This window comes from Nuphar pumila, chromosome 12, assembly GCF_984573655.1.
Source record: "Nuphar pumila chromosome 12, dmNupPumi1.hap1.1, whole genome shotgun sequence".
NCBI lineage: Eukaryota > Viridiplantae > Streptophyta > Magnoliopsida > Nymphaeales > Nymphaeaceae > Nuphar > Nuphar pumila.
This window is the reverse complement of record NC_143260.1, coordinates 94,660,477-94,688,288: the sequence shown is the minus strand read 5'-3', so window position 1 is coordinate 94,688,288 and position 27,812 is coordinate 94,660,477. Positions and strand designations below refer to the sequence as shown.

Here is a 27,812-nt window from a genome sequence, read left to right as displayed (position 1 = left end):
CCATTTTTATGAAGTTTTCAGTATGACAAGTATATAAATGGAAATGATACGGGGGCCAAAATGAAGTACATAGAGCCAAAAAGAACCTCTACAAGTTACTGCTTACTATTTTACAATTTAGCTGTAACAGAATGTACAAATAAAATGCTGTTAACTTCGATATACATACAATGAAGTTTCGACCTGAACCATCTTTCCTGGTGAGCACTCACAGCCCCTGCAGAAATAAAAAATACCGACAAAAGTTACAGTGATAAGACCAAAACAACCTTTTTCTTCTGTTTGAAAGAACTTAATCACATGTTGAACACACGAACAAAGCAAGATGAAGACATTACATTTCTCTCGACTATTATTAGACAAAGAAGATCGACTAGCCATGGCAGATTTATCATTTCTGAAAATATGTTACAGCAAAAGCTCAGTTCTGAAAAAATGGAGCTGCTGATGACACTACTGAAACCATCTAGAACCTTTTTTATTTTTATTTTTCATGTGAACTAAACAAAGTACATGGAGCCTTCCCATCTTTATTCCTTAATCAACAAAGTCCTTTCATTGTTAAGCCAAAAAACACAACTAAGATTGCAACCAAATTGTACAGCCCAATTACTGGATTGCTTCATATGATCTTATGTGAATACATCACTTGATACATTATTGTAAAGACACCGCGGGGGTCGGATCGATTTTGGAGTCTCTCGTGTAGTCGGTCAATTTCGCACAACAAGTTAGCTCTCTTGGAGTTAGCGAAGGGTATTAATGCTTGGGCCTTCGCGGTGTCGCTCCAGAAGTGGGGAGTTTCGGTTAGGGTCCCGTTTAGGCTATCTCAGGGATTCTTCGCATCATTATCTGGGTTCTTGGTCCGCGGTTTGTGTCGACAAGCGCTTGATATAAGGGATGTTCGGTGGTTTGTCAAGTCTCTTCACAGGGAAGCTTTGGAAGAAAATGAGATTCAAGGGTTGCTCAATGCTCCTTTCTTTCGGCCCTACTCTAACAAGGATGTACTAGAGGGGTGGAATCTGGTTTGGCCGACGTGGCAACCTTCTTTCTGCAGCCTTAGGCGACGGGCGGATACGTGTCGGGCGAAGCTGGGAGACTGGTGGTGTACTGTCTGTTTCAATCGCAACTTCCGTTCAAAAGTTTTCTGTCACAGGTGTGGCTCGGATCGTTCAAAAATTCGTCATATTATTTGCCTCTCTAGCAAGTCTCGTATGCCGGAACATTCATCACACGCCAGGCACCGGGTCCATGACCCTCGTCGACCTGTTGTATCTTTCAGTGATGTGGCGCAGGTGTGTACCATGGAGGCAGGTACCTCCTCATTTTCGGCGGTTAAAATAGGTTCGCTTTGGGTACCGTTGAAGGCATCCAGTGCCGTCTGTCCATCCCATGATGTCGGTCGTTCGTCAGAGTTATACCGCTTGTATCCTAAAGCGTCCATCGAGAAGCGTCCTTCCAAGCCGACAATCTGTCTCATCCGCCCTGATGAATTAATGAGTAAAACTGCTTTCGAGATGGAGTGTGGGTCAACTTGCGTTGAGATTTCTTCGGGCTCTATATGTTCATCCGGTTTGCCTCTTCAACTATTGGGCCGCCAGCACGATCTTGCTTCTGGGAGTTGTGCTGCATCTGTCGCCCATGATGGATCCTGGGCCCGTTCATTTTTCGATAATCATGGGAGCTTATGTTCAGTCGATTCTACAATTCGTATTATGACGATATTCCTACCATGCAAAGGCGTCCTGGTGTGCATGGGGTCTGCCCCAACGTGTGTTTTGGGTTTTACCTGCGTGGTCTCGTTGTCACCTTGCATGCTGCGCCCAACTCACTTTTTGAGTTCGGCGGACTGCTTGCCCGATCAAGACGGGGGTTGTCCCATGGAGGGTATCGGAGCATCGGTTCAGGGGAACTCGGGGGCCTCCTGCTTGCAACCAGTGCATCCACAACCTTGCCCAGATTCGTCAAGTTCGGGGGGTGAGCCGCAGGGGGTCGATGACTTGTTTGACATATGGGGTATGTCATTCGTCGAGGCTGTGCAGGCACTAGGAGTGCAGATTTCAATCGGGCAGCTTTCTTCGATCCAACAACAGATTGTTCCTCGAGCACGATCGGCGGTCAGGGTCACAAATAGTCTTCGTAGAGCTAAATCATTGGCCCGTTCGCAAGCCCAGATTCAGGCAGATGGCTCCAGCTCAGTTCGACGCTCAGCCAGGCAAAGGCGTACTAGGGTGTTGTCTGATTATTTATCATGAAGATGTGTATTTGGAATATTAGAGACATGAATTGCCCCCGTAAGCGGTTGTTTTTAGCTAATTGGATTAGGTATGAAAGTCCGGATGTCGTTGCAATTTGTGAAACCAAAATGGAGGATATTCCATTGACAGTGGTATCTTTCTTATGGAGAGGTGCGGCATATGCTTTTAAGCCGTCCGTTGGGTTTGCTGGGGGAATCCTGGTTCTTTGAAAAGCTTCTCTTAAGGTGGCGATAGTAGATATTGGTCTTTATTCAATCTCCCTTTCTGCAAACTTGTTGCCGTCGCTGCAAGATGTTGTTCTCACCTTTGTGTATGGTCCTGTCGTATCTACTTCGCGACCAATGTTTTGGGCTGATTTGGATTGAGTTCTGGTTACATTTGGAGCTCTTCAGTGTTTAGAAGGGGATTTCAATTGCCTATTGTCCACGCAGGATTCTAGTTTACCGGTTCTTCTCAACCCCTCCATTAGGGGGTTTCAGGAGTTTGTTCAGCGGAACCAACTTTACTCAGTACCTCATGTGGGGGAGCAATTCTCGTGGTCAAATATGAGGTCTCGCCCTTGCTTGCGGATACTTGATCGCGTTTTTCTCTCCCCAGAACTATTTCACGCAGTTCCGGATGTCACTGCTTGTCTGCTGCCACGGACCATGTCCGATCATGGACAAATGACTGTTTCGTGGGGCGCAAGCTTCAAGGCGTGTCGTAGGTTCTTCTTTGAGGAATGGTGGCTTCGGGTGCCAGACTTTCAGCAGTTGGTAGGTCAATCGTGGACTCAACCTGCTACGGGATCTTGGGTGGCCATCCGCATCCATGCTAAGCTTCTTCGTCTTCGAAAACGTATTAAGGAATGGCTAAGTTTTAATAACCTGAACAAGTTTAGGTTCATCGGCCAGTGGGAAGCCGAGCTCTCCGATTTGGCTCAACGTCAGGTCGATCTTGTTGGTGTACCGGAGGGCCAAGTGCTTCAGTTGCAGGAGCGTATCGTCGTACTCTCTGCTCTCATTGCAGAATGGAGAGCACGAGATGAGCTTAGATGGAAGTTGAGGGCTAGAGTTGCATGATTGGCTAATGGCGATGATAATACACGATTTTTTCATATGAACGCATCAAATAAATACAGTAAGAACCGGATACTCTCGATCGAGATCGATGGATGTCAGTTTGGTCCGCACAATTGCCTGCCAACTATTACTTCTTATTTCTCCAGGTTGTATTCGGCTGACTTAGGCGTCGGGGGTGTCATCGGCGATATGGGCTATAAGCGGTTGGCGGCAAACCAATCTGTTTCTTTGCAGGTTAGATTCACTGAAGTGGAGATTTCGAATGCTATTAACGAACTATCGGGATGGAAGGCACCAGGCCTTGATGGTTTTCACATCGACTTCTTTAAAGCATTTTGGTCAAGTGTTAAAACTGACCTGCTCCACTTGTTCGATGAATTCTATCGTAATGCGAGGTTGCCTAAACCATATCATGTGGCAGTCATCTCTTTGATTCCTAAGAGGCAAGGGGCGTCAGACATATCCAACTTCAGGCCGATTTCGGTGATGGGTGCTCTGTATCGCATTATATCTAAGGTGTTGGCTAATCGATTGCGCGCTGTCATTGATCAACTTGTTTCTCCGAACCAGGGTGCTTTTATTTCAGGTCGAAGTTTGCAAGGATCTTTTATTTGTGCAACTGAGCTTCTTCACTCTTTACAGTCGACTGGATCACCGCACTTCATGCTAAAATTGGATTTTCACAAGGCTTATGACAGTCTGGCATGGGATTTTCTGATTGAATCTCTAACAAATATGGGGTTTGGCAGCCGGTTTATAGCATGGGTTAAGGAGTTGGTCACAAAATCCGTATCATCAGTTTGCATCAATGGAATGAGAGGGGAAGAATTCAAGTTGGCTAGAGGTGTACGACAGGGTTGTCCTCTAGCACCTATCCTTTTTAATATCGCGGTAGATGGTTTACCTATTCTCATGAAAAGGGCAGAAGAAACAGGCTTCTTGGAATCCTTGGGCATTCCTGGTTTTGTTGGTCACACAATTCAATATGCAGACGATACTTTAATTTTTGGACATGCGAATGTTAATCAAATGTCCAGGTTGTGTTTCATTATTAAAGTCTTCGCTGCAATTTCAAGCCTTCGCCTGAACGAGAGTAAGTGCGCTCTGGTCTTACTCAATGCTGACCCTCTTCTCCAATCGGCTGCTGCAAGGATCTTCAACTGCCCAATATCCGACCTTCCTGTCAATTTCTTGGGTCTATCGTTGCACTCTCGGCAGCCAGCAGGAACTTCTACTTAGAGGTCTACCATAGAGCGGGTGCAAGGGAGATTGCAGGCTTGGAAGGCTCGATATTTATCTTTTGCGGGACGAGTGACGCTCATTCGCCATGTTTTAGCCAGATTACCAGAGTTTCGAATGAGCATGTCTATTATACCGACGATAGTAGAGCAGACGATTAATCGTTTGCTTTCGCATTTCCTTTGGTCTGGGAATGTGTTGTACAAAAAGTACCCGCTTGTTTCTTGGCAACAGATCGTTCTCCCGAGGCAGTGAGGCGGCTTGGAGATTCCAGCTCTGAGAAAGAGGAGCATCGTTTTAGTCTTGAAGTGGGCTTGGGAAGCTTCCACATCTCAATCTTCTTGGGCTACGTTTGTTAGGCAAAAATATGGTAGTCTACATGAATCCCTTCTTTCCACACCAAGTTCAGTGTGTCACTCGTCCCTCTGGCTGGAGTGGCGGAAGACACTTCGATCCTTCAATGGCAGAGATCTTAGGCCGGTCCATGGCCTGCCGTGGCTTCACTGGGCCATGGCGAGCGGAGATAGGTTCTCCATTAAGCAAGTTTACCATTCCTTGTTGCCGTCAGGGATGGACTGGTTTCCCAGTGATTGTATGTCAAGGGACCAGCTCCAAGGGCAAAAGCTTTGGCGTGGCTTGTGGCTCTGGATCGTGTTCAAACCCAAATTAATGTCAGGAAACGGGGGATTCAATTTCCAAGCATGTGCGTTCTTTGCGAGAAGGCTGTAGAGGACACAAATCACCTATTTTGGCTCTGCCCGGTCGTTCTAGACTTATTTTTTCAAACTTGGGGTGCGCCACTTGTTCAAACTCGTCCGTGCTCCGTTATTCGGGACCTCTTGCTTGGTCCCAGGATTGTACGACACAAAAAAAATGGAGATTATTGTGGCGGGTTTGGTTGCTTTCAGCATGGTGGGTCATATGGACCGAAAGAAACGACATCTTTTTCAGGGGCATCACATTCGATTTCGGAAGGCTTCGGCAACGGGTCATGTCTGATGTGTATCTGGCTCTTAAGTTACATAGTAGGGGGGAGGGGCTGATCGGCTTGTACTCTGATCTATGCACAATCACCATCTAGATTGTGGTTGCTTTGCTCTTATGTTTCTCTTTTGTCACTCCCATCCAATATTCTGTTGGATGTTTTTGGTAATGTTGAATGGTGAATGTTCTCTCTCTCTCTCTCTCTCTCTCTCTCTCTCTGCACGCACACACATGCATGTGTGCTCGTTGCTTGTTGCCATGATACAACAAGACATGACAACACACCACAACACTTCATAGACAATCAAATATTTGTTACATAGTCAACAATCATGTTCCTATATTTTTCTTTTCTAATAATCTTGATATTTTATTTTACAATCATATTTCTTTTATTTTAAAATATCACTGATACACACATTTCAGTTTTCCACTTAGGTTTATTATTTAATGCATATCATACAACGTATAAAAGTAAAAGTGAGGGTCATGACAGAATAATTTTCTTCATAACTTTTTTCGAAATGACATGATACTTTGGATGATACTAAATAGAAACTCTTTGGCCCTTCACATAGTTGAGGAAAAATTGCTACCCACACTTTATAAAAGAGTCGCACCACGCCCAACAATGTCTAAATTACCTTTCATTAAATTCTTTTTACTTTCAGAAAAATATTTTAAAAGAGTAAACTATCCATAAAGGAGTTGGCAGCATCAGGTAACCTGGTTCTCTATATTCGGCAACCTTCAGTCAATATCATATTGCAATATTGTAGTACTCTGGCTCTATAGTGAATTAATAATGCACTGATTTTCAGATCCAAAAATATATAAGTTGCTGTCCACTATAATAGTGGTTCTCAACAAGGAACCCAGAGTCTCTGAGGACATCAAGACTCAGAAACAATTTGTTAACTGGAAAATCTAAAATGCTCTAAATCTCCAATAATGAAGAAAAACATCGACTTGCATGAACCTTGGAGGACTCAGCCAAAGCTCATCCCAAATTTATTAATACAGAAAATTGTGTTCTTTGGAATAATGTGAATTTTTTGGAAACATAATTATACTCAAGTTCTACAACACAATCCAATGACTGGATACAGAGTATGATATAACTAGGGCAGAAAATGGATCAGACATGGGTCTGTTAGGAGTTTGTCCACTTCCACATCCATTTAAGATGATGCAGTTATGGACCATCATCTAGGAAAACCCATATTCAATTCCATTTTTTGGCTTGATCAGTTCATATCCTAACAATTCACAGCTTACAACACTTTTTCCCTTTTTTTTTCCTGTGAGAAGAAAATGTAAAGTTGACAACACCCTTTCCCAAGGGGTTCCACACAGAGTTACCGGAAGCTTCTTAGATAGGTGGGAAGCTCGCTTCGGAAGCCCGATACTCCTCGCTTCCGAAACTTGATGAGAATCTCGATTCTCTCATTCTTCTCCTATGCTTTCCACATGCTTCATCTATTTTTCGTATATGTTCTCTCACTCTACCAATGTGAAAAGCGTTGAGGCGTAGCGAGACACTCCACCAAAAACTGAGGCGAGGCGTAAAGCGTAAGCCTCAATTTTTTTTAAACTTAAAAAAAAACTATAAAAAATATCTAAAATTATAAATAAATACAAAAATACTTTATTGATGAAGCAACAACCAACAAAAAATAAAAATCTCAAATAAATACCGAAAAGATATGAGATTAACATATAAAAGTAACATTAATGCAACAACTTGATCTATGTAAGTATCTAAGAAAGAAAATACGAGCATTCATTCAATAAAAAATTAACATTATCAAGTTGTTGAGAGAGCAAAGAGACGCAGGGAGAATAGAGAGACACAGAAAGAGCAGGGATAACAGGGAGAGTACAGTACAGATACGCAGGGAGAGACCGAAAGATGCAGGGAGAACAAGGAGAGACACAGGGAGAGACTGAGAGATGCAACGAGAGTAGGGAGAGAGAGGATTTGTACGTACCTTATTCTTCTTCTTCTTTTTCTTTGCCAGAGACGCAGGGAGACCGAGAGACGAGACCAAGAGATTAGGGAAGGAGATAGCCCAAAAATTGAGTCAAATGGGGGCTTTGACCCCCATTTGACTCATAATTGTGAGGCACATGTCTCATGCCTGAGGCGCATGCCTCAGGGCAATTGCGCCTCAAGGCAAAAAGGCCCTCGCCTTGAGGTGAGGCGCGCTTTTTGCGCCTTGAGGTGTATTTTTAACAACAGTGCACTCTACTTTTCATGTTTTTTACGTGTTTCCTCTCACCAGTGTTGTTAAAAGCATTGAGGCGTAGCGAGGCGCCCCACCAAAATCTAAGGCGAGGCATAAGCCTCGAGGCGCAAAGCGTAAGCCTAAAAAAAATTTAAACTTAAAAAAAACTATAAAAATTATCTAAAATTATAAATAAATAAGAAATGCTTTATTGATGAAGCACCAACCAACACGAAATAAAAAATCTCAAATAAATACAGAAAATGTATACCACATTCAAAACTTGTCATGTTTAGTAAGATTTTTAAAGAAATCTAAAAATCAACATACTGTATTACACTAAAACTTCAACATAAGTATTAATGTATTGCAGTTTTTTTTAACTAGTCTCACAAGTATTAATGTATCTAAAAACGATAATTAATAAATTAACAACTAAATTCTAATCTAAATACATGAAATAAAATTTCTAAGATTGAAAATAAACTTAACAAGAAAATGTAACAAGAAAATGATGGCAAATGCAAGCAAAACAATAAGACACCCGATGCAGAGAACTATTAGTAGTGATGCAAACACAGATTAGTAACTAAAAGTAAAGATACAAGTAGTTAACTAATCCAAGAGGAACAATGCCAACATTTAGGCAGATTTTATATGTGAATCAACGATAAATTACTAACAATGCATATAGAAGTATATTGTACAATCCAAGATCCAGTGGCATGACACCTATACCAGCCTAAGCTAATCAAAAGCAGGTTCATGTTCATGGACAAACATATCCAAGGCCTATAGCATTGGCCTGAAATAGGCTAATCCTCGAGGAGAGACAGAACAACTAAATAAAAGGTTAAATGAGGCGACCATCATCAACAGTTTAATTAAATACTGAAACACATCATCAAACATAATAAACTAAGACGTTCTCCAATATATAATATTCCACTAGCATGAAAATCAACACATGCAAAAACAGGAAATAAGAAAATCTATAAAGAATCTTACCAATGAAACAACCAAATATGTATTAGAAGAAAAAGAATCTAAAAAGACAATAACAGAGAGAGAGAGATATAAGAGAGCAAACCCTGCAAACAATCACAGTTATCAGCTTCCTTCCTCACTACTTGTCGACAAGGCAAATGACAGGAGGGGGGGGGGGGGGGGGGGTGGAGCCCCCTGCCGGCAAAGCAAGGAGGACAGGGGGGAGCAGAGCCCCCTTGTCGACAAGGCAAATGGCAGGGGGGGTTGGAGCCCCCTGTCGGCAAAGCAAGAAGGACAGGGGGTGCAGAGCCCCCTGCTTGACGACAAGGTGAGTGATAGGGGGCGGAGCCCCCTACCGAAAAAGAAAGAAGACAGTGGGCTTCGCCCCCCTCGGTCGACCAAGAGAGAAAAACAGAGGGGGGGGGGGACCCCTGCCCACGAGAGGCGACGACAGGAGGCACCACCCCCTATCGGTCGACCCCAAAAGAAAGGCAAGGGGTAAACCCCCTGCTGACGAGAGGCGACGACAGGGGGCTCTGCCCCCCTGTCGGTCAACCATTGGAGAGAAAAGCAGAAGGGGGGGGGGGACCCCTGCCCACGAGAAGCGATGACAGGGGGCACTGCCCCCCTGTCGGTCGACCCCAAAAGAATGGCAGGGGGTAACCCCCTGCCGACGAGAAGCGATGACAGGGGGCACTACCCCCCTGTCGGTCGACCCCAAAAGAATGGCAGGGGGTAACCCCCTGCCGACGAGAGGCGACAACAGGGGGCTCCGCCCCCCTGTCGGTCGACCAAGAGGGGAAAACCCCCTGCCCACGAGAGGCAACGACAGGGGGCACTGCCCCCCTGTCGGTCGACCCCAAAAGAAAGGCAGGGGGTAACCCCTTGCTGATGAGAGGCGATGACAGGGGGCTCCGCCCCCTGTCGGTCGACCAAGAGAGAAAAGCAGAGGAGGGGGTAACCCCCTGTCGACGAGAGGCGACGACAGGGGGCTTTGCCCCCCTGTCGGTCGACCCCATGGTTGCCAGTTGAGGAAGCGGGAGCGGGAAGCGATACGGGAAGTGGGAGCGGGAAGCGAGGAACTTTCAAAATTTTAGGAAGCGGGGAAGCGTGGGACCACTTAGGAGCGATTCAGAAAGTGTCTCAGAAGCGACCTAGGAAGCGTCTCGGAAGCGAGGGGGAAGCGAAAAAAATAAAAATAAAAAATATAAAATATAAAAAATTGAAAAAAATAGGGGAAGCGAGGGGGAAGCGTGATGGGAAGCGTGCTTCCCATTAAAGGGAAGCGCGTCCCCCATTAAAGGGAAACGCGTCCCCCATTAAAGGGAAACACGCTTCCCAAAAAAGGGGGACGCTTCCCCCCACGCTTCGGAAGCGCGAGGTTTCGCGCTTCGGGGAAGCGCGCTTCCCCTTTTAGCTAGGCGCTTCCGGTAACCCTGGTCGACCCCTCACGGATAAGAAGAAGTAAAGAAGAGGGTTTACCTGGCGACGGTGACTTCGACGTCACTGAAAAACGCCGGAACGGACGGGGTGGCGATGAGTCATTGGCGCCCTCGCAACAGAGAAAAGAAGGCGGTGGTGGCCGGCGGGTCGCTGACGCCTTCTCAGCAGAGGATAGAAGGAGGAAGAGGCAATGACTGGCGACGGGTGGTGGCCGACGACAGTGGTCGCGGGGGACGAGAGGGGACGGAGTGGAGAGAGAAGGGGTGAGGGCTTTTGCCCCTCGTCCGAGGCGATTGTGTCTTTTTTAAAGACAGAGGTTCTCTCGAACCTTCGAGCATACGGGTCCGGGCCCATCCGATTTTTTAATGCGTGCTTCACGGTGAGGTGCGCCTCGCCTCAAGGCGCATGAGGCGTACGCCTTGAGGGTTTTATGCTTTTTAAGTGCGCCTCAAAGCAAAAAGGCCCTCGCCTCGAGGCGAGGCACACTTTTTGCGCCTTGAGGCGCGTTTTTAACAACACTGCCTCTCACGCTTCGCTGACCCCAATTGTTTTGGGATGAAGGCGTAGTTGTTGTTGTTGTTCTTCTCACGCTTCTCACTTACTTTTATGTGCTTTCTCTAAATTGACAGTCAACATTTTTAGATTTTGTTAAAAAATTAATTTTTACACTAAAAAATCATGAAATTTAAGAATAGTCACTTTTATTTTAGTTTTTATTTGAGTTTCATTTTGATTCTCATTTAATTCTTATATTACTTTTTTTATTCCTCGCTTCTTGCTTCCTATACATTTTAAAATGCATCATTTTTTGCTTTTGCTTCCCATATCGTTTCTTGCTTCCGCTTCCTAGTTTGGCAACCTTGGTTCTGTATCTTATAATATTGATTTCAATGAATATTTAAAATTACACTCTCTTGATCAATAAAAAAATGTCATTCACAGTGTTGTACGTATCGTACCATATCATACAATATATATTGTTACTTTTGGGTTGTGCAATACAATACACTCATATCGCGATACGAGTGTGTATCATACCCGTATCAAGTGTATCGTACGATACACCTTCAGTGCACTTTAAAAAAGCTGAAAGTTACTTTTTTTCATTTTAGGTTTTAAATACTTTTTGAGGACCGACTTCTCCATTTGTCTAGAGGCCATTAAAAGTGCATTTCCACCATTTTTTCACCTAAAGAAGTGGGTTAAGGTAAAAAAAAGTGCATTTTCATAAATTTTTCACTCAAGAAAATGAGTTAAGGTAAAAAATCTTTATTATGAGTAAAATTACAAAGCTAATCTCCAAAAAAATTCTTCCTCAGGGGGTGTTGTCCCTTACAATCCCCCGCCAACTTACCACTAAGTTGAATCCGCGAAAATTAAAGATTTATATTAAGGTAGAAATTAGGTTTCACACTCCAACAAAAATAACATAAGATGATCCGGCATGACAATGGGACACTCAAGTATTGAGTGAAAATCGAGTGCAACTATTGATAATATTTTTGTTTATGTAATATGAAAGTATGAGTCTTGTGGCATGTTCTTAATTGCAAGATATTTAATATTTTGCATTGTTCTTGTGAGATAGTTGATGTTTGATGATAGAGAAATAAATGCTTCATATGTGATTTTATGTTTGTATTTTGTGCAATTCATCATTGTTTCATGTGATATGATTTTTTAGAATTTTTGCTATTTTTTTAAATTTTTTGATTTTTTTTTAAATTTTTTTTATACACGATATAGTCTTAATTTGGGTCTGACCCATATGAGTAACGATACTATACTTATAACCTTGATTCATATAAACATGTAAATATAGTGTGATAAGAAGTTCCCAAGCTACAAAACTACATTAAGAAACTAATTAAAAAATTTATTAGTGTATGACAAGAACTCCCCAAGTTACAAAAATAGGTTAAGAAATATAAAAACACTAACCAAACTCCAACACAAACTTTGCAGCACTTGCAAAAATGTTAAACCTCAAAGTTTCTCAATCTACACAGAACCTTATTGACTCTAACATCTGTTCTAGAAAATAATGAAAACTGCTTGAGCACCACCACCACAAAGTCAATACTAATGTTTGGAAGTTTAGCTGTCAAATAAATAGGTTAAGAGCATGCAATGCATATTTAAGAGGAAAGTTAAAAAAAAAAACTTGTATTGATCCTCCACCAAGACTAAAACTCGAACACCAATGCAAAAGCTTCAGTTTCAAGCAATTTGAACAGCACCCAATAGGTGAAGTGGCAAGAAGAGCATCAATTAATGGGCATTGGGAAGATAGAGGTAGAACAGAATATCCACATAGTGAACATCACAATCATCAAAGGGCAGTACGGCCATCTTTGCACTGTCATACTCCCATTGGAAGTTGCTTAAGAATGGAAGCAAATGAGATAAATAGGTCCATTGCAGCAAGCAGCCTGAATTTGTGCAAACTACTAACCTGACATATAACTTGATAATCTACAACACTACCAAGGCGTAATGCCCCATGCATAGGACACATTTTTTGGTGTCTTCTGCAGCGGGGCAATTGGGGCCTGAACCCAACTCGGATAGGTAGTTGGCTGGGAGCCTTTGTTGGCGTGTAGCAGCTCCTGGACACTTTGAGATGGAGAGAAGGCATGTGTGGGAGAAGAGAGAGTGTGTGTAGCAGATGTTAAGGTTGAATCGATGGAGGTGAGGTGGGACACGTTCAGAGAGAGAGAGAGATTGACAACAGCTGCTTGTGGGAGTGTACAACAACTACTGAAAAATGGGTATAAAAATAGAAACCTCAGCAGAATTACATAGCATCCTAGATGGTTTTTCCAGGCACACATTCTAAGTGGGGAAACCATGGGAAGACACCATTCATGGTGGGCGTTGATCCCATTGTGGGACTTGAACTGTATACAGTTTTGGAATGGATTAATCTACCTTGTGTTTACATTGAGAATTTATATATAAAAAAAATATTATTTCTTATTTTTTTCTCAAATTACTTAAATTTTAAACATTTTTTAGTTTTTAGATCCAATCCGAGATCCATAGCCAGGGCTAAAATCAACAATAAACATGTTAAAACACTCATATGGTTGGGCAGATAAAGTCGTACGATCTAAAACGAAGTTATCTGACCCATTACCAATGTGTGTTCATGTTGTCCGCACATAGTGTAAAACAAACGTTAGACACAAGGAGCACAACTTCTTGTACAGTCAAAACAAACGTTGGCCTTAATACAATTGTTACAGAACAGACAGAACATGCATTATGTCTACTATGTTCATTCATTATGTCCAATCTTGAACGAGGCATCAAACAAGCCCTAAACGGTCATAAGACAAGAAATATCATAACCACAAGGTGTTAAAATTGCTTGGGTTGGCAGTTCTATCGTGAATACCGAGAAGGAGTGGAGAAGAGAGGAGAGAGGAGAGGGGATTTCCTTGGAATCGGCAGCCACTTCACTTTCTGTGTGCTGCACTAAACATCATTAGTATAAAATAGGTTTACAATAATATTTTACAATGGCAAGATTGCCCCTGGTTAGTAATGTATCATTATAATGTAGCAACCACGTGAACCTATTCTATATGGATATGGATCCAGTACTGGATCCATATCCGATCTATATTCTAATACCCTCCCTCAAGTTGTGCATGAGATTAATCTACCTTGCGTTTACATTGAGAATTTATATATAAAAAAAATATTATTTCTTATTTTTTCTCAAATTACTTAAATTTTAAACATTTTTTAGTTTTTAGATCCAATCCGAGATCCATAGCCAGGGCTAAAATCAACAATAAACATGTTAAAACACTCATATGGTTGGGCAGATAAAGTCGTACGATCTAAAACAAAGTTATCTGACCCATTACCAATGTGTGTTCATGTTGTCCGCACATAGTATAAAACAAACGTTAGACACAAGGAGCACAACTTCTTGTACAGTCAAAACAAACGTTGGCCTTAATACAATTGTTACAAAACAGACAGAACATGCGTTATGTCTACTATGTTCGTTCATTATGTCCAATCTTGAACGAGGCATCAAACAAGCCCTAAACGGTCATAAGACAAGAAATATCATAACCACAAGGCACAAATGCCTCAATCCCAAAGGCCACTAGAAAGCCAACAAGAGATCACTTAATAAATATTTTTAATAATCTTTTAAAAATACATTTAAAATAGATTCATAATTCTTATAGAAGAGATCATAAATCCCAAAAGGATGAATGCAAAAATCCCACAAGGGACAAATCATGCATGAAGAAAACAAGCTAAAAAACTTATGCACGAATAAACAAACTTTATTCATTAATGTGCATGTAAAATATAAGAAAATCTCAAGTACAAATATCATATATCAATAGAACAAAATTATGAGTACAAATTCAAATTTACAAAACAAGATACTTATAATCACTAAGAACCAACCACACATAATCTTAATACTTCTTAAATACATAAAGTATTTAAGTTTCTCATAAGAGCAAGTCAAAGAAATTTTAAACACAAGTTAAGCAAGATCCCATAAGATCAGGCGTGTGAATATTACATAAAATTAAAAAAACAAAAATTTGAAATCATTTCAAACTTATTTAATCAAGATTGAAAAAAAACAACACCAATATGAGCTCAACAAGTCCAAGATAAGGATAAAACACGATAAACTTTGGAAAGGCAAGAAAACATAGACATTCAAAAGGGCTTAATCATGTGCTTAGGATCAACCAAGAAACAAAGAATATCTCAAAAAGCCTTTGAAGGAGCAACAACCAACTTTTAATGTTTTTTTTTTCTTTTCAAAACAAATGCTTTTTCATACAAAATGTATGAGATAGGCAACAAAAGTAAGAATAGACAAATAAATTTTAAAATACTTACCTGATTAAGATTCTCTTATCTCCGCAATCATAGGCCTTGAGGTGTATGCCTCAAGGCGAGGTATGCCTCACGATGAGGTGCATGCCTCAAATTGATTGTTTGACCCAAATATAATACCTAAAAGAAAAGAAAAGTGGGAAGCCTGATGGGTTAGGGCACTCCCCCGCTTTTACCTCTCTCTCTTGCAGACAAAAGATGATGAAGAAGAAGAGGTACGTACCCCCCCCTCTCCTTCGTCTCTTCTTCTTCCTCTCTTATTTCTTCTTTTTATTGGTCCCTTCGTCTTCTTCTTCCCTCCTTCCTTCTTCAGTTCTTCTACTCCTTCCATTGGATTTTTTTGCTATTAATTGGCTGTATATAAAAATTGTATATATGAATTTTGCTAGTTTGTTTATGCTTTGATTTGTTTATATAAAAATCATATATGATAAATTGTTACTTTCAGTTTGTGTAATTATTTGCAAATATGCATGTGACTGTGTATGCACATGCAATTGGTTCTTAGATAATGAAAATTAAAAATAATTTTTAGTCAAATGAAAATGTTTGTTTTTTTTTTGTTTGTGAGACTAAGTATAGATATGGATTATTATGTTGAGATTTTAGTAGTTTGATAGAGTTAATTTTTCAAACAAGTATGAACGAAAAATTAGCTTAATGTTTGTTTAGAACTTTAGATGAATTTGTGTGCATTATATGATGAAGTTGAGGAATTTGATTATTAGTGATTTTGTCAAATTTTCATTAAATGCTCATATTTTATTTGTTAGATACTTAGATAGATCAAGTTGTTTTAATGTTACTTTTACTGTTTTACATGTTATTCTCATATTTTTCAGTATTTATTTGATAATTTTTATTTTTTATTTGTTGTTGTTTCATGAATAAAGCATTATTTATTTATTTATTTGTATTTTTAGATATTTTTAATTTTTTAAAAGTTTTTAAAAATCTGTCACACGGACTCGGCTAAGGAGGTGCCGCACCCGAGTCGACACGCCCCGACACGGGTGCGGACTCAGGTGCGGCTTCGGACTCGGCCCGGACTCGGTCAACGCCGAGTCGGACTCGGTCAACGCCGAGTCGGACTCGGTCAACGAGTCCGGCCGAGTCCGTCCACATTTTGGACTCGGTCAACTTTGACCGAGTCCAAAAATGTCCCTAAAAAACCAATTTTTTATCTTTTTTATTAAAAAAATATATATAAAAAGAGTGACAGTGCTGCAGTCACAGACTGTGACTGTGCTGCAGTCACAGACTGTAACTGTGCTGCAGTCACAGAGTGTGCACAGTGCATAGTCTGTGCAGTGTGCACAGTCTGTGACTGTGCACAGTCACACGGAATGTGCTGTGGCATTTTAAAAATAAAATAAAATAAAATTATATATATATATATATATATATATATTTGCCGAGTCCCCGTGTCCAAAAATTTTAAAATTGTGCCGCACCCGTGTCGCACCCGCACCCGCACCCGCACCCGCACCCATGTGACATAGTTAAAAATACATTTTTAGGCTTAAACTTTATGCCTCGCTTCATTTTTGGTGGAGCACTTCGCTACGCCTCAACACTTTTCACAACATTGATTCTGAATGTAGAGATGTATATGGTCGAATTAGCAGGGTTCAGACAAAATAAGCAAGTTTTTTTAAGGGTTGAAAAATCAACAGTCTACAAATTTTTTATTTCAACTAATTACAAAATCATGTTCTTTTATCGAAAAAATACAAACTAATGGTTTGTTCCTAGCAAATGGAACATGCCGGACACATCTGTACGGTCGAATCACCAGAAAAAGGTGTCTAACACAGGTGCACTCAGGGCATGCACACAAACCCTCTTCTCTCTCTCTCGCCCTCTCTCTCGCTCTATATATATATATATATGTTAAATTATGTATATATACATATATGTATATAATGTATATATATAAGTATATGTATATATATTAATATATACATAATTTATTTTCTTTTTCTGTACAACCAAAAACCCGATAGGGGTGTTTTGGTAAATTACCATGTAATTTTTCCTTTTTTTCTTTCTTTTTTATTTCTTATTTTTCACTTTGGAGGACCATAAGGGGCCCCACCCATCTAGTCGTTGGGGCCCCAACGATCATATTTATGACCGTTGGGGTTCCCAATGACTAGAAGGGAGCCCCCTTTATGGTCTCTTTTTTAGTTCTCCTCCTCTATAAATAGAGGAGGCTCTCTCCTTGTAAAAGCATTGGGTTTTCACCCTCCTCTTTCTTTCTTCAATAATATTCAACTTATGACTTTAAGTCATTTTCTACTTTTGTAAGTTTTGTGTATACACTCTTAGTGTTTGTGTTCTTGGCTCTTGTGGTCACTCTTAAAGAGTGCTTTTGCTCTATTGGTGCTTCCGCCTCTCTTCATTACATGGTATCAGAGCTCGGTTGGTGATTGGGCTTCTCTTTGCTATCTTGGGACGTGTGCTTCTCAAGCTTTTGAAGAAAGAAAGAATATTTGGTGCTGATGGAACGTGATTCTAAAGTTGAGCTTTCTTTTAAGCTCAATGGGTCCAACTATCTTATGTGGGCCTCCGCTATGGAAAATCATCTAAGAGATAAGAAACTATGGGGTTTTGTTATGGGAACTACTCCCGAACCTTCTCTTGTTCTCACTAAGATCGAAAATGAGGTTGAAAAAGCTTTAGATGGCGATGAGCGCATCAAAGCTATCAATGACCATCAATCCAAAGTTGATGATTGAGAAAGTAACCATGCCAAAATTTTGGCATGGTTTATGAACAATGTAGACCTAAAAAATTGTGCTAATATTGCCAAATTTAGGAGGGCCAATGAGGCGTGGTTTTTCCTTAAGGGTATGTATACCCAAAAGGATCTTGCCTGTCAATTCTTTTGTCAAGAAAAAATCTGTTCCACCAAACAAATGGATATGAGTATCCGGGACTACTTTAGCTCTCTAACCCCTCTTTGGGATGAACTTCTTCTTGAGCCTAAATGGGTGGCTCCGAAAGATATTGAGTTAAGAAGGGAATAAATTGAAAAAGAGCACTTTTTTCAATTTCTTCATGGTCTTCGACCGGAATTTGAACAAGTTAGGGCATCCCTTCTCCATAGAAGTAAAGCCTTACCCATTGAAGATGCCCTTGCCGAAATATGCCAAGAAGAAACTCGTCTTGGCCTAAGCATTAAGAGTGATGAAGTTTTGGCCGTTACTAGGCCCGGATCAAATGTAAAAGCATATAGACCTCCTCACTTTAATAAAAATAATGGGCCTAGAAAGGGAGTAATATGTCACTATTGTAATGAACCGGGACACATTAGACCGGTTTGTCCAAAGCTTAAGGGAAAAGTAGCCGCGGTTGGAGAAAATTCTCCTAAGGAAGAAGAAAATGCCAAAGAGGGAGATATCAAAGAAACTCTTAATCATATCTCTGAAGTTCTCCAACATCTTCTCAAGACTTCTTCTTCAACATCCGGAGCCGCCATCGCCTATTCTTCATTACCTCCAGGTATGTGGATACTAGACTCCGGTGCTTCTTTTCATATGACATCTCATAAAAACTCTCTTTCTAATGTTTTTTCTGAACTTATATCCTCTTATGTTTCAACGGCCGATGGAATATCTTTAAAAATTGAAAGTATTGGAACACTTGACTTTAAAAACTCTCAAAACTTTTTCGTTCCTAAAGTAAGAATCGTTCCAAAGATTAATCTAAATCTTTTTTCCGTTTCCCAAATCACCGATCATGAATGCCAAGTCTCTTTCTCACCTAAAGATTGCACCGTGCAGGATCTCCAGTCAGGGAAGCTGATTGGGCAAGGCCATAGAAGGGGTGATCTCTATTTTATGGATTTTTTGACTCTTCCATCTAAGTCATCTTGTAATCTTGTAAAGGACAAAAGTATTGGAATTTGGCATGAGAGACTTGGTCATCCAAATTTTGTAAAAATGTCTTTTTTTCCTTTTTTGAACAATACTTGTAAAGACAATCACATGACTTGTAAAGATTGCATTTTTGGGAAATCAAAAGCTACTCCATTTCCTCAAAGAAATTATTTCACCACTCGGCCTTTTGAACTTGTTCATTCCGATGTATGGGGACCTTCCCCTATTTTGTCCAAAGGAGGTTTTTCGTACTATGTGGTTTTTATTGATGACTTCACTCAATTTACATAAATTTACTTCTTAAGTCGCAAATCCGAAGTTTTCTCATTCTTTAAAGAATTCCATGCGATGGTTAAAAAACAATTTTTAGGAAATCTATCAATTCTTAGGTCCGATTCGGGAGGCGAATACATGTCCAATGAATTTCAAAGCTATTTAAAAGAAAATGGAATTTGTCATCAACGTTCTTGTCCCAACACTCCACAACAAAATGGTCTTGCGGAAAGAAAGCATAGACACATAATAAAAACCACAAGAACATTATTAATTTCAAAAAATATTCCAAAATCCTTTTGGGCCGAAGCGGTTCTAACCTCAACATACCTTAACAATAGAACCCCTTCGTCTTCTTTGAAAAATCTTTCTCCATTTGAAAAACTTTACAATATGACCCCCGATTATAAAAGACTAAGAATTTTTTGATGTAAATGCTTTGTTCTAACTCACAAAAATGATGAACTTTCCCCTAGGGCTATTAAATGTATTTTCTTAGGATATGGCGAAAAACAAAAAGGTTATCGGTGTTTTGACATACTCAAAACCAAACTTTATATCTCTAAAGATGTCACATTTCTAGAAGAAAATGGTTTTTCGCACAAACCAAATGAAAATATTGATTATTCCTTTTTATTTGACTTGTTGCCTCAAGAAAACATCATAGATGATCATATTGATCCTAGTGAATCTCTCATAGAAGATCATTTTGAACATCCAAATAATGATCAAAATTTAGAAGAAAATGTCTCAAGACAAATACAAGTCTACTCTAAAAGGAATGAAAGAAATCCACCTTGTGCCCTTGAAAAATTCTCTCAAAGTGAGTCAATTGAAGAAACCTCTCAAAGAAGATCAAATCGTGTTTCTAAAGTACCAAATAGATTTGTATCTTATGATTCCTTTTCTCCAAACTTTCGAGCATGTCTTCTAGCTCTTCACTCCTTTCATGAACCATCTCATTACAATGATGCAAAACAATATGCTCATTGGAATGAAGCAATGGAACTGGAGCTTAATGCCCTTAAAAGGGCACAAACTTGGGAAATCATTGATCCACCCAATGGCAAGAAACTCATTGGATGTAGATGGGTTTTTAAAGTAAAAACTAAGAGTGATGGTTCATTAGAAAGATATAAGGCTAGGTTAGTAGCCAAAGGATATGCCCAAGAGTATGGGGTAGATTATGATGAAACCTTTGCCCCAGTTGCTCGAATGACTAGTGTTCGAGCTCTTATTGCAATAGCCTCTATTAAAAAATGGCTAATTTTTCAACTTGATGTCAAAAATGCCTTTTTAAATGAAAATTTAAATGAAGAAGTTTATATGGAACCTCCTCCAGGTATGAATTTAAATGGAAAAATTTTAAAATTGAAAAAGGCCTTATATGGACTTAAACAAGCTCCTAAAGCTTGGTATGACAAGTTTAGTAATGTATTAATCAATTTAGGATTTACTTCTTGCTATACTGACACTGCTCTTTTTGTTAAAAAGACAGGTGACTCCATTGTTATGCTTCTGTTATATGTTGATGATATGATCATCACTGGGAGTGACAAAAAGGGGGTAAATGATGTAAAGTCTATGTTAAAAGAAACTTTTGATATGTCTGATCTTGGATACTTGAGATATTTTTTAGGGATTGAAGTAGCTTATTCCGTGCGCGGATACATCCTATCTCAAATGAAATTAGCTGCCGAAATTTGTACCAAGTCAGGAATATCTGATGAAAAGAAAGTTGAGACTCCTGAAGTTATCAATGCAAAACTGAGGCTTGAGGATGGTGTTCTTCTTGAGGATCCAACCCCCTTCCGTCAATTAATTGGATCCCTCACCTATCTATCCATCACACGTTTAGATATAGCTCATGTGGTTCATGCAGCAAGTCAGTTTCAGCATGCACCCACTTCGGTTCATATGGCGGCCGTAATGAGAATTGTGAGATACGTCAAAAATACCATCTCCGAGGGACAATTCTTATCCTCTTCCTCATCTCTTGAGTTAACTGCTTTTACTGATGCTGACTGGGGAGGAAATCCCAATGATCATATCTCAATTACGGGTCTTTGTATTTTTTTAGGTGAATCTCTCATTTCGTGGAGATGCAAGAAGCAGCTGAAGGTCTCACTATCATCCACTGAAACTGAATATCGGTCCATGACAATGACAACTATGGAAATCGTATGGCTCAGAAGTCTCCTTGGTGACATGGGCGTCCCCATTTCCACTCCCACCAAGCTCTGCTGTGATAACAAAAGTGTGATATACATTGCCAGCAATCACACTTTTCATGAGTGAACCAAGCATATCGAAATAGATTGCCATTATGTTCGAGACGAATATCTCAGAGGAACTATCACATTACCATATGTTACTTCAGAATATCAACTGGCTGACTTCTTCACCAAGGCGCTCCCAACTCCACGATTTATGTTTTTTCTTAGCAAACTTTCGGTCTTCTCCCTGTAAAGTCCGAGGGGGCGTGTTAAATTATGTATATATTAATATATATATACATATACTTATATATATACATTCGTATATATATACATATATGTATATATACATAATTTATTTTCTTTTTCTGTACAACCAAAAACCCGATAGGGGTGTTTTGGTAAATTACCATGTAATTTTTCTTTTTTCTTTTTTTCTTTATTTTTCCCTTTTTTCTTTTTCTTTTTTATTTCTTATTTTTCACTTTGGAGGACCATAAGGGGCCCCACCCATCTAGTCGTTGGGGCCCCAACGATCATATTTATGACCGTTGGGGCTCCCAATGACTAGAAGGGAGCCCCCTTTATGGTCTCCTTTTTAGTTCTCCTCCTCTATAAATAGAGGAGGCTCTCTCCTTGTAAAAGCATTGGGTTTTCACCCTCCTCTTTCTTTCTTCAATAATATTCAACTTATGACTTTAAGTCATTTTCTACTTTTGTGAGTTTTGTGTATACACTCTTAGTGTTTGTGTTCTTGGCTTTTGTGGTCACTCTTAAAGAGTGCTTTTGCTCTATTGGTGCTTCCGCCTCTCTTCATTACAATATATACACACACATCCTTTGTCCTTAATTTACAAAGTTCTGTCATATTCTATGTAGTAAAAATCCTGCCTAGGCTCCCGCCTAGGCTGCCTAAGCTACCTAAGTGAAAGCCTACAGTCTAGGAGCACCTAGGAGCCTAGGCGAGTACCTAGGTGGGAGAAAGAGAGGGGGGAGGAGGGTGGCACAAAGGTTAGTATTTTAACATTTTCTTTTACAATGCTTAAGACATTATAATTATGTCTTGATTGAGTATTTTGAAATATTTAAGTTTTTTAGTATTTTTTTCTTATTTTTATGAATTTTATATATTTTATTGAAATAATTTTATTCTTTTGTGGGTCTCAATGCAGCAAAGCTAAACAAATACTTGTTTAGATGGACTTGAATGTTAGAAATGTAATCAATTGCCTTCGCGAGTCATAAACTACTATAAACTGGGCAACCATGAAAACATAAACAATTCCATAACCAAAATGTAATATTCCAATAAAAAAAATTCCATCATCAAATACAAGAAAAATTTTGAAATATTAATTTAGAAAACAAAAAAGCTAAGTTTGTTTGAAGGATACCTGTATTAATACTGTATCAAGCACTGCCAGATGAAAAGGACACACCTTCCTTCACAAAAAGCCTGGCATAGAACTGACCAGACACCTAAGCTCAAAGGGTTTATCGCAATAGCAATCTTCAATTCTAAATTCTACTGACAGTGAATATTTGATTCTCGGCGAAAAGGGTCTGGTCCAAGAACCTCCCAACCCATTCGATGACTTTGACGCATACTACCAGGTGCAGAGTCAATAGACTGTTGGACCTCTATAAGCTGTGCAGCATTCTCCTCCATACCAGTCCTCAAATCATTATAAATAAGTTCTTCTTTGCTACCTGAATAAACAGGCGATGACTCAACATTAAAACCGGAAGCATCATATCCAGCAGCTGAACCTCTTGCAATCTGATCAGCGGATCCATGGTAGCCTGCATCACTTACTGGAACCATGTCAGAGGGCTCTATACCTTCCTTTTTCGGCCTTTTCCATTTCTTGGTAGATGAAGTTCCGTCGTCCTCAAAATCTTCATCAACTCTTTCTCGGTGCAAATAAACCCACAATTTTCTGTCAGCATCAAACTGTACACATGGGTCACGTTCATAGTGCAAGCGATCCAATGCACCACTGACAACTTGGTTAACTTGAGCATCAGATACATCTTCCACAATATACTGTGAGTCCCTTATAATAGTACAGACATCAGCTCTGGTGCCAATACTCCCAGGCAGCCTGGCAGCTGCATCTCTAACCAGACATAAAATTGTTACATGGGGAGGCCGATCAGGCTTAAGCATAAAATGATCACGGGCCTTGGATGTAGGCTTGCCACCACACCTTCTAAGTGGAGCAACAACAGATTTACGACCATCTGCAGCAGTGTAGGCAAAGGCCCTATCCGGTACTGTATATCGCAAGTGTTCCTCCTTACGAAAATATGCTCTTACTTCATCAGAACTTGGACTGATGGTAGTTAAACTCTTTTGTGCTCTTAGGTCCCTAAATCTTTCTTTCTCGTCCAAATTAGGTAACAGACTGGCTGGTGGTGCAGGCAGACTACCTAACTGCCGCAGAGTCTCTTGATCATTTCTCAACCAATTAGCATATGAGTTAACTAGTTTCACAAGCATCTTAAGAGCAATGCCCCAAGCCACAGGAGAAGTTTCCATCTCACCAGAATCATGACCAGATGACTTAGCAGGAGGAGGACCTATCCAAGACCAACTCTTTGAAGCTATTTTATATAATGCAAGTGGCTTCCACCCCTTTGCCCCTAAGGGTGCTGTTTTTGCTGAAAATATCTTCAGCACTCCTCTAACCAGATCTTGAAGTGGCTCCTGAGTTTTGAGAATGGAGGGATCACCAGGTCTCAATCTCACACGGTTTACAATCTCTTGAAATGAAAGTGAAGGCAAATTTTTTTCTTCAGCATGTTCAGAATCTGCAGGAACTATGTCAGGCTTTCCTTTCTGTTTTTCCTTCACTTTCTGTATTCTGTTGTCATTATCCTTTGAAGTATCTTCAACATAAATACTGATTAATGCAGCACGAACAGCAGAAAGCAGATGTATGATGGAGAATGAGAAACCAGTAAGAACTGAAGGTTTGATAAGAACTGATGATTTCTTTGGCATCTTTGACTCTAACTCATCTTTTGCAGGCCCTCTTTCTGAAGTGCTTTGTTCCGGGGATACCACACCCAAAGAACCAGTTTCACTGTCTGTTTTCTTTTTCTGTTGCTTCTTAGATAGGCTAGCATCTTCAATGTGGTGCAGTGTACTAGTTAAGACATCATTCATGAGAACTGGTTCATCTTTGCTGTTCAGATATTGTGCTTCAACCTTACCCTTTTTCTTTACTGGCTCATAGTCGAATGATGACATTTGCAACCTCTCGTGATTTAAGGAGCTGTATGAAGTATAAGCAAAGTCCTGAATGTCATCCTTTTGACATCTTTCCAGCAATTTGTTTGACCATGACAGTTCAGGTGAATCATCTTCCTCTGTGTCACCACTTCTGTAACCATGCTGGTAATCAGATCTAGTGGGACCAATTGAATACTTTAGATCAGTTTTTGTTGTAAGTTTTTTATCTTCACTGTAGACTTTCTGTGCATCGGACCATGCTTCAAGCCCAATTCTTGCAGAGACAAGAGTTTCTTTACTGTCATTAGCCAACACAGCAGTGCTGTTTTCCTCATCTAAGATACCATGTGAATGATCATGATGGTAAGTTCTGTCACCTGAATCATTCAAAAGTTCCTGATTAGTCTTCCCCTTCAGCTTTCGCCTTGAAAAGTAGACATTTAATTTAGGCACTTGTGACCTATCATTCGGATTCCCCTCTAACACACTGGAGCGAGCCACTCCACCATGAAGATGAAGAGACTCCTTTTTAACCTTCCCCATTAATTTATAAGTTTTTGAAGGATCATGAGCTGATCTGGCTGGAGCAAACCGAGGCACATCAGATAAACCACTGCCATAGCCTATCTTTTTGGAGCCAATAGTTGCCTCAACTTTTTCATCGGAGTGCTTAGATGAACTAGAATGTGTCTCATCATCGCTCTCCATCATGCCATTCATGTCATCAACATAATCTTGTCCATTCTCATTGTACTTCCTTTTGTGTATGCCCCTGAATGTTTTTGCTCTACGATCAGAAGTAAGGTATTGCAGATAACCTCTGGATGTGATTTCATCAGAATCATTTAGTTGCCCTCGGAATCGGTTAGAAGATTTGTTTTTCAAATTGAAAATGCCATTTGCATTGCTCACTCGATGATCATCATTCATCTTCCACTTCTTACTTTTCTTAAGTGCCTGCTCATCAAATTTTGCAGAATTGTCCAGTATGAAGGTCTCTCCTTGCATTCTCTTGTGATCATCTGCAGGAATGTTCGGCTGGAAAGGTGGACTTCCCACAGACCAGTCAATGTGGCTTCCTTTTATTGCATGATGCCGTTCACCATGCACTTTGAGCTGTTGGTCATGTTGAAACCTATCTTTTACAGAGTTCATCTGATCTTCCAGAAAGGGTCTCTTTTGTTTCTCTGAATGTCTATCCTTTTTACCTGTATCTTTTGAATACAGCTTGTGGCCTCTCTCAATATGGGGCAGCGCCATCCACCGTTCTCCATCTGCCATGTCTTGCATCTTCCAGTGCCTACCATGCCGCATATTTTCATTCTTTGATGATAACCGCAGTCGAATGGAACCTTTGGAGTCTCCTTCTCTAAAGCTCCCTTTGTTTTGCCATTCATCTTCTGCAATGCTAATCGGTCCTACTTCAGCATCATGCTTCTTGAAGAATTCCATTTTCTTTCCAGGCTTCAAAAACTTAATGCTGGATCCTGTATTGTCTTTCCCAGGATTATGATAAGTTTCTGCAAACACTTCGTAATCCTGTTCTTCTGGACCATCTACTCTAATTTGACTATTGGCCCTCTGACCAGCCACCGCTTCATAGCCAACCAATTGATCATGTTGAGCAGGAGCCAAAGCCGAAACACGGGAACTGTATTTCATATCGGTAGAACGAGTCTGGTTCATCAAAGAGGAAGAGTATCCACCAAATTCAGCATACCCCTTATTTGCCAAACTTTTTTGCACTACTTTGAGAATGCCCTTCGGGTTCTGCTTTCCATATTTCCCTGGTTCATTAAGCTTCTCAGGTCCTCGAGAAGCAAAGTCAATGGGTGGTTTAGCACCCACAACAGCTCGATGGCCTGTTCTTGCTCCAAACAAGTTTTCCCGGACAGTCGATTGACCAGAATAAAGATGCTTGCTCTTGGGCCTTCTACTCCAGCCACTAGGTATCAGCCACTCGCTTGACTCCTCCCTGTCCAATGACTCGGTTTCCGAATGTAAGGTGAGCATCTCTTCATCCTTTTCCTGCATCAAGATCTTCTGGCTTCTCATAATGTTTAGAAGCCGAAGCCGCTCTTCAATCCCGTAGCCAGCACATCTTATCCAAGCTTCTTTTATCTGCAAAAGGCTACCAACCATCGAATTCTGGTACTTATGCAGAAAATGATAATGCTCCCTCTTCTGCAAGAAATTCAAGCCCTGTCTGTAGAGTGCAACTCGGGGTTGGCAGAAACCCCCCTTCATCTGATCAAAGAGCTCAGTGAGTGGACTGCCAAAATGGAAATTATCCCGACAGAATAACTCTTTCAGGGTCCTCATAAACGTATCTTGATCCATGTCAGGGAGGAATTCCGATAAGGCAAACCGTTCCTCCTCCGTTAAGCAATCGTTCCATGTTTCTATCGACAATACACCACTCAAATCCGGAAGTTCGTAGAGCTCAAACGGAACGAGAAACTTCCGATCGCCCACTTGACAGAACTCGCTGCCACCATCCTCCGCCAATTCAACCGAGTCGAAGCCATCGGACCCTGCGCCAGAATCAACATCCTGCTCTTCATACGATCCAGTGTGGGCGTCGTCGCCATCGCTTGAGATGCAGTCGCGCCCGTAACAACCAAACTCCTCGTCCAACTTAGAATCCCTGGAAATCCTCTTGACGATCGCCATTGAAACCCCGATCCCCTCCTTTCCTAACGCCAAGAGGAAGGAACAACGATCCCTAAAAAAAGAAGAAAAATCCTAACTTTCGACCATCCAGAACAATCAAGCCCTAAACAAAACACAAAAATCCAATCTTCCAAATAAAAACAGAAAAAAAAAATCCACAATCAAGAAGACGTAACCGCGAAAAAAGAAAGAAAGAAAACTTTTTCTGATCGATCGAGAAAGGAAAGAGGAAGAAAGTGAAGAAAGGGCGTACTGATCGACGATCTCTCAACGCATCCTCTTCCGCGAGATTGGTCGAAGAAGAGCCATCAAAACCATCGAAGGAAAACGAACTGGCCACCGCCTTCGCCAAATAGGCCAAAGAAAGAAAAAGAAAAAACCCTAACCCTAACCCAAGGGCGGCCGAGGTGAAAAGGAAAAGAAGAAGAAGGTAAACAAAAA

At 40.5% G+C, this 27,812-nt stretch overlaps 1 protein-coding gene across 2 annotated transcripts; it reads right to left on the bottom strand.

Moving 5' to 3' along the window:
• Window positions 1-3: 3 nt before the first annotated feature.
• LOC149821214 (uncharacterized) lies at window positions 4-27,812 on the bottom strand. Of its 2 annotated transcripts, XM_089982632.1 has the most exons (3): window positions 27,625-27,812; window positions 22,855-27,423; window positions 4-217 (listed from the first exon to the last, which is right to left on the bottom strand). In XM_089982632.1, exon 2 carries the CDS (start codon window positions 27,369-27,371, stop codon window positions 22,986-22,988), a length of 4,386 nt encoding a protein of 1,461 aa, XP_089838758.1. In that variant the 5' UTR covers window positions 27,372-27,423; window positions 27,625-27,812; the 3' UTR covers window positions 4-217; window positions 22,855-22,985. The 2 variants fall into 2 exon arrangements, with proteins under 2 accessions (XP_089838758.1, XP_089838759.1); XM_089982633.1 differs by lacking the exon at window positions 27,625-27,812 and having other exon boundaries at window positions 22,855-27,474.

What these genes read in the sequence shown, in the direction of transcription:
- LOC149821214 (XM_089982632.1), bottom strand. Translation starts at nt 27,371, where the DNA reads ATGGCGATCGTCAAGAGGATTTCCAGGGATTCTAAGTTGGACGAGGAG.